The 7,255-nt window shown below is 31.5% G+C and overlaps 1 protein-coding gene across 1 annotated transcript in view; it reads left to right on the top strand.

Moving 5' to 3' along the window:
• Positions 1–2,413: 2,413 nt before the first annotated feature.
• LOC128996595 (RNA polymerase II subunit A C-terminal domain phosphatase-like) overlaps positions 2,414–7,255 on the top strand; it is a 15,271-nt gene continuing 10,429 nt past the window's right edge. Inside the window, exon 1 of the mRNA XM_054421991.1 lies at positions 2,414–2,455. Within this exon, the coding sequence (XP_054277966.1) occupies positions 2,414–2,455 (42 nt within the window). The remainder of the gene's footprint in view (positions 2,456–7,255) is intronic.

Here is a 7,255-nt window from a genome sequence, read left to right as displayed (position 1 = left end):
AGGGAACTTCTGTATTTAATTGTAAAAGTTTATACAAAATATTTCAATTGCAATTTCAAAATATATTCAACCAAACCGGGCTAGGGGGTCACTGGATATGAGGTCAGCAACAATTATTTACAACCTTCGATAGCACACTTTCGTATTAAATTCATTGAGATACAGCTTTGAGATTGTTTGAAACTTAGTTTTTTTTTTTTCAAATATAGACACAAACAAAGGTTTATAAAACTAATCAATGTTTATTAGTTTAAGTTTGAGTTATGTTTCATTAGATCTTAAAAATTATCCTTATTTAGTGAGAAAATATTTATTACCACCTTGTGAGTTTGGATTTTTGAAATAAACATTTAATTATCTGTCAACAGGGTTTTCTGACTGAAGTTATTCAGTACTAGCAGAGTACCCGTCCTTCGTACGGGGTTGGCATATGAGTATAAAATGCTTATTGCAATTATACTCAAGCTTTGCGTTTTCAGTGGGGAGCCCACATTTTTATAAAATTGACTTCTTTAAATTTACTATATATTTTATTATTACACACCTACCAAAGCCATAATGTTCTACCACTTCACCTAAACAACAGAGGGAAAAAATATTAAACATTTGTAAAATATCACAAATTATCCATGAAATTAAAAACATAAACATAACTGTAATGAGTCCAACTTTGACGTTTCTCGTTGCGTATCACAGTTTGTTGCTGCTTAGTACAAATAGTCAATGGCTCAAATTAGCTGTTTTCATAAATGCAGAAAGAATTATAGTGCTGCACCATGTTGGTAAATCTTATAAATTTTACTGTTTTTGCATATCATACATAGAAGTATTTTTTTTACAGCTGACTAAATCCTTTAGTTCCCTTTAAATATGAATACACATAAGGTTAACATGGAGAACTACAGAGCCACTGGGGCGGAGCCCGAAAGGATTTTGAGGTAAGAATTTGCCTAAATGTTAATCGGGAATGTGAGCCATCATTATGCCAAAATTCAGCCCAATCCGTCCAGTGGTTTATGCGTGATTGAGCAACACACACACAAACTCACAAACTTTCAGATTTATAATATTAGTAAGATAAGATGCTCAAATTTGGATAGTTTCAAAATTATGTTCTAACCCAGTTAAAACCCTGCTTTATCTAAACTATAAATTTAAACCAAAAACTCAACAACTAATTGTTTATTGGTACGTGATAATAAAATAAATGTAAACAATACTTTAACATAAACATTCACAATTTGTAATGTATATCCTAAATTAGTACAAATACAGTACAAAAGAAATGAAATTGCGATTAAAACCATTAAGATTGCACTAAAAGGTTTATCAGTACGAACGTGCGTTTAAGATATAAAATAATTTTCTAATAAAGCCTGATTAGAAGCCAATAAAATCATCTGTGCGATCACTTCATAGCAAAAATAATATTAAAATAAAATTACTTTTGTCTTATGCAAATTTAAATTGATACAAACGAACTAAATTAGGCATTTTAAAATCATCACTTAACTTGAAAATCTGGAAATCTATGTAGATGAAATAAAATTATTATTCCACCCACTCTTTTCTCTACAGTGATAGAAAGATCTCGTTCAAAAGACGAGCAATGTTTCTAATATTTTTCATACAAGGGTCTCTGCAGAACAAGGCATATTTCTTGTAATATTACAGACAATCCCCTACAATTGCTTTCACACCTAAGGGCTCCCTTATCTGGGGATGATAACTTAAGATGTAAGTTACATAAACTACGTGTTGTATCCGGCCACTCTTGTGTCTATATTCAAATTTTGTCTTTTTTATTTAAGTACGAGCTTTGACTATAGTCACAGTACAGCCCAAGCTTACGTTACTCGTTTTATTTGTCTTAAAAAGGAGCATCATACAGTATTTAATATGATTATATATCTAAGTGATAATGCCACAACCCCTAGTCTGAAGTAATGTGAAAAACAATCCAAGGCTCGTGCCTAGCGTCCTTAGACAAAAAAGAAACTAATATTGTAGCCAGTTTAACAAGTTAACTTTATTCAATTTGCCGATGTATTAAAAATAACACTAATTGTGGTACGATTAAAGGTTTGAGACAAATCAATACTTTTAATACTGTATTCAAATCACTTTTTATTTTTAAAATTCATTTAAAGAAACCAGGAAAACAAATTGATCAATGAACCAATGTATTAAACACAGTTTTTAATTATCATTATCATTTGTTTAGTATCATTGAGATAACAACGCAACCAATGTGCATTTTCAACAAAAAAACGTAATATAAAGATGAATAAATTCATTTAATGCAACTTTGGCTAGTTAGAGAAGTAATTTTCCTCTAAAAAGTGGGAAAATAATGTTCATCAGGTTGGTAACGCTGTCAGCAAATAATGAAAGAGACGCCAACAAGTCAACAATGACGTCATCAATGATGCAGACGACTCGTTGTCATCTCCCCGTGAGCGCAGATTCATCTTCCTGGTGCCATTTATTCCAAAATCAGTTTTTTATTTCGCACAAATCATTCTAAAATTCTTCATCGGTTAGTAAAGGAAAATTTACCATCCTAAATAATGGATTTTTGATACGAAATTCCCTGGATGAATGTATGGTTGAAAATAATCAGCTGTAACTATATGAACAAAATACGTTTTGGTATTTAATTGTATAACACGAAAGATTTTAATTTGTTGAACTTATTGGTAAACTTAGGCCCATATTTAGGCCCTTAGGCCCTTAGATAAGGGGTAAACAACCCATGCCATTCATGGGGTATGCCCCATGAATTTTAAATAAACAACCAGGACTTCACTATGCTCATCCTAGAATTGTTATTTTCGTTTACTAATTGGGAAGTATAACCTATGACACAGAGGATATAAAAATTATAAACCAAAGTTTTTTGTTTGTATACGTATGATCAATGGATCAATATAGGGCAAATTTAATATTTAATTTAATTAAAATTTCATTTTAACAAACTTGAATTTATGGCCAACTGTAAGGAATTGCATGATGTGACCACGCCCACTAAATATACACTGATACCCATATTTACTCATAAATATTATGTTTATATAAAAAAAATCGTGTAGGGAAAATATCTAACTACTCGTAATAGCGATTGCCAATTGCATATCTACGCATTGGTAGAGTGGTAATAATTGTACAAAAAGAAACAAACATTTTTAAAATTGTAAATGTTACATTTTCGTCTTTCATACTATCGTATTTTTTTATTTTAGCGAATTTTTCTAAGATAAACTTGCTATTACGGTAGGCTAGGCAGCACCGAGTAAAGGCAAGCAGTCCGGAGTGTGGGGACTGTTTATGACGATTAGACTAAGGTATTACTGCGCAAGGAGTGGTGAAGGAAGTATAAGGGAGAGCATTATGGAGTTTGGGGATGGATTAATGTATATGCAATACTAAGACTGTTTTCAGAGTAAACTAATGACTTTCCCCTAGCAAATCTTGGTTCCCTGGTGCTTCCTTTTCTAAGTGACTACATCTGTGGCATTTTAATTGAAGTTGAAGTTAGTTCAAACGCTTGAGAAAGCGGTCCGAACCCATACAAAATATTTGGGGATATTTGCCGGGGATTGAACCCACCCCTCGCCACACCGAGGTCCAAAACGCTAACCACTTGACTAGCAAAACACCTTTTTTTATGTGCGTGAACTTGACAGTTCCAGTAATTTTGGTCAGATCTTGATTAAATGTACCTTACATGTGTAGAGTTGGATAGACTTGAATGAGTTTGCGTGCCAGCAGGATTGGGTGAAAGGAACAAAATTTTACAAGGTTTTGAAGTTTTTCCAATATTTTTTCAAGTTTTTATCCTTATAACAAGGGGATTCCCCTATTTCATTGCAGTCATAGTGTAGAGCTTAGATAACAAACTATAATATATGTTAATAAATTGTTGTACACTTAAGGGTTACCGAAAGAATTTCTAAAAACTTATTTGCAAATTTACTTATTTCATACTATAATATTAGCATTTTAACAACACCTTTTCCTATCCCCGTAGTGGCAAACCTAAGTACTAGTTCAGCCCAATGTTATTTAATAGTGAATAAGTATAAATTTTTATGAAAATATGTTAGTAACATCCAATCAGAAAAACTTTAAAACTTTTAGTATGCAGGTTTGCAGTGGCAGGACACATTTATTACATTATGTGAATCAAAGTGAGCTTTATAAATGAAACAATCTCACATTGAATGCGTTTAATAGCTACAAAAAACCTTCAGTTAAAAGGTCCCAAGGTTCTCATTAAAGTGGACTTGAGAGAACCCGAGTAACGATACGTTGTGGTAACCTCCCTCCTGACCAACCTTTGATTTACACTCGCGTTCTTTATATTTATTCTTAATTATACACCAATTAAATTTTCAATTTACTAAATAAAACTTTGAGAAAAATTATTTAAGATAATATATTTTATCATATTATCACTAAGTATTACGGTGCGATTTAAGAAAAAAGATAAAGGTGTATAGTTTTTAACAATCTAATTATATTAAAAAAATAAAATTATGTTTAAAACTGTTTTTCCTCTTTTGTTGTTCGATACTAATAACATAATGTCCATACTATCGGAATTATACCTAAACTAGCTGTACCCGCGGGCTTTGCCCCGTTTAACTTCTTAATTTTCAAGATGAGCTCTTTCGCATGGCTCAATCACGCCCTGATTGAAGTTCGTTCGCTACGCTCACTCACTTTTAGGTTGGAGCTCGTTCGCTACGCTAACTCGCCTCCAGGTTGAAGTTCGTTCGCTACGCTCACTCACCTTTTGGTTGCAAATTAGCTGCAAATTAGCTGTAATAAATTTAAGAATAATAATAGTGCTGCACCCTGTTGGTAATCCTTGTAACTTTAATGCTATTGCACATCATAGAACAGAACCAACCTGTTTAATTGAAACAGCTGTTAAGATTCATTAATTCCATTTAAATATGAGTACTCATAAGGTTAACATGGGAAACTCCAGAGCCACTGGGGCGGAGCCCGTGAGTCCGATCAGAATAAAAACAACTTAGTTTTCCTATTTAATGCCTAAAGAATCAGTGTACCAAATTTCAGCCTCCTAGGTAAATGAGAAGTGGGAGAATTAGTGATGAGTGAGTGAGTCAGTCAGTCAGTGAGGGCTTTGCCTTTTATATATATAGATAAATGTTATACACAATCCCAAATCCATATCCAAGATGTTTGTGAACAATCTGATCAATTCACAACTATTATAATTACTGCCTTAGCAAAATCACTAATAATGTTGAACAAATTACTTAAATAATATACGGATAAAAAAACTTTGTGTCACATTTGGTATCTCAAAACGTAAAACTTTTATTAAAAACCACTTAGAATTGTCTAAATGCGGAGCATTGTAAAGCCTTGTTTTACATAATAAAACATGTTAAAGTTATTTAAAATGTCAGAGAAAACTTAAGAAAGGGAGAGAAACACTTCGACTCAGAGTCCCCCCAACAATTCAATACCTATTGTTATTTAACCTCTGGAGTTTTCTTATCATGCTCCTTTAGTCGAGAGCTACTGAATGATTTTAAAAAACACAACGTAGTTTATATAAAGGGGTTTTTACTAACATAAACGCATAGTAGTTCAGTTAAAATATTGACTTTATAACTAATAACACAGTATTTGAAATATGAAAATTCTAGGCTAACTTATTTATTTTTAACTCTAATAGATTCTGCAAAAATATTAATTGCTAGATAAATGGTTTTAAGGTTATTGTAATTATAGTAAAATTTCCTTATTACCAGGAGGGCAGTTTTTTGTAGTTCAAAGATTCTACCACTATAAATTACAACGACTGTATACAAGTAGCATCTTATTGTCATATATACATAAATCAGACTGACTAAATACTTTCATCATTCAATATACAGCACTCTACATATATTTCAAGTAAAATGTACGAAGGTTGTCATGAAAAATACGATGTATTAACCGTAGGTATTTTTATATCGGTTTGCATAAAAAGTTTTTAAAATGTTGTATATTCAGATGCATTCGATTTACTTATAACCTCAATTAACCAACTACACTATAGAATTTTCATGTAAAATTTACAGATATTATCGTTATTATTACTATCGATATTATTTAGTAAACGTTTTTATCGTTAGAGAAGAATAAATTAAACACGTAAGGTAAATGTTTCACAATGAAATAAAAATTGAAATTATACGTAGAGCGAGTTAGTTAAATGTCAGAACATGACACAATCCATGTTCAGTTGTTTGAGTTAAACACAATACTTGTTGCCCTTTATACCTGATGCCATTTTAAGTATAAAAAATACTTATACTTAAGTCTGAATAGATTTAGAATAATAAAACTGAGAATATTTTCATTCATACTAGTGACACCCTTTTACCCTTTAAACGTTAATTCTTTTCATTTTTTACAAAAAAAGAATGAAATTTTTTGTGCAATTGTCATGTGTTTCTCCCAGATTTGATTGACAAAAATTTTTCATAAAATGTTACTTAGCATGAATGTTCTTCCATACTAGTTGGCTATGGCAATATAAACCATGTTGTGTATATTGCAAAGCCTTAAAGTAAAACTACAAAAGACTATTAACACGGAAAAAAGACATTACTACAAAATATAAAAGTACATCAATTACAGTTATTTTAGATCAGAAGAGAGCCTTACGGTTTCACGTTTTAAATACATTCACATTTTACTTATACCTGCCTTAGGGATTAATAATTTCAATGCCTATGCTAAGTATAATGATCTGAAGCAACTTTCTTTCTTTCAGTTAGTTTCTTTTTTAAACATACAAATTTTGTAACTACACATAGTCTTTGCTGAACTTATAAGCTCATGGTTGTAAAAAGTAAGTATCGGAAATATTACAAAGTCCCCTAAAACGAAACAAACTATTTATTCGTGCCCACAGAGGTGTTGTGAAGATATATAAAAAACATGCTTGTAAACTATATTAGCAGCCAAACCAGTCTCTTATAAAAATAAACATTTGATACAGTCTCATTGTCAGATATTCCAAGCTAGAACCTCTCTTTGTGGCACCTGGTTCCATCTCATCGTTGGGTGGCAAATATAAACACGGAGTCTAGAGTTTTAACAAATATTCCCTTGAATATGCTTACCTTACTGTGTCTATTTAAATTGTATTCATATTTTTGCCTCATAGGTTTGACACACTCCATATACGAGAAAAGGTAAATTGTTTTCAAATAATTTATATGTT

The sequence above is a fragment of the Macrosteles quadrilineatus genome, unplaced genomic scaffold (assembly GCF_028750875.1).
Source record: "Macrosteles quadrilineatus isolate MER2022 unplaced genomic scaffold, UCM_ALF_1.0 Scaffold_6__1_contigs__length_79288215, whole genome shotgun sequence".
NCBI classification, from domain to species: domain Eukaryota; kingdom Metazoa; phylum Arthropoda; class Insecta; order Hemiptera; family Cicadellidae; genus Macrosteles; species Macrosteles quadrilineatus.
This window is presented reverse-complemented; position numbering and strand designations above follow the sequence as displayed.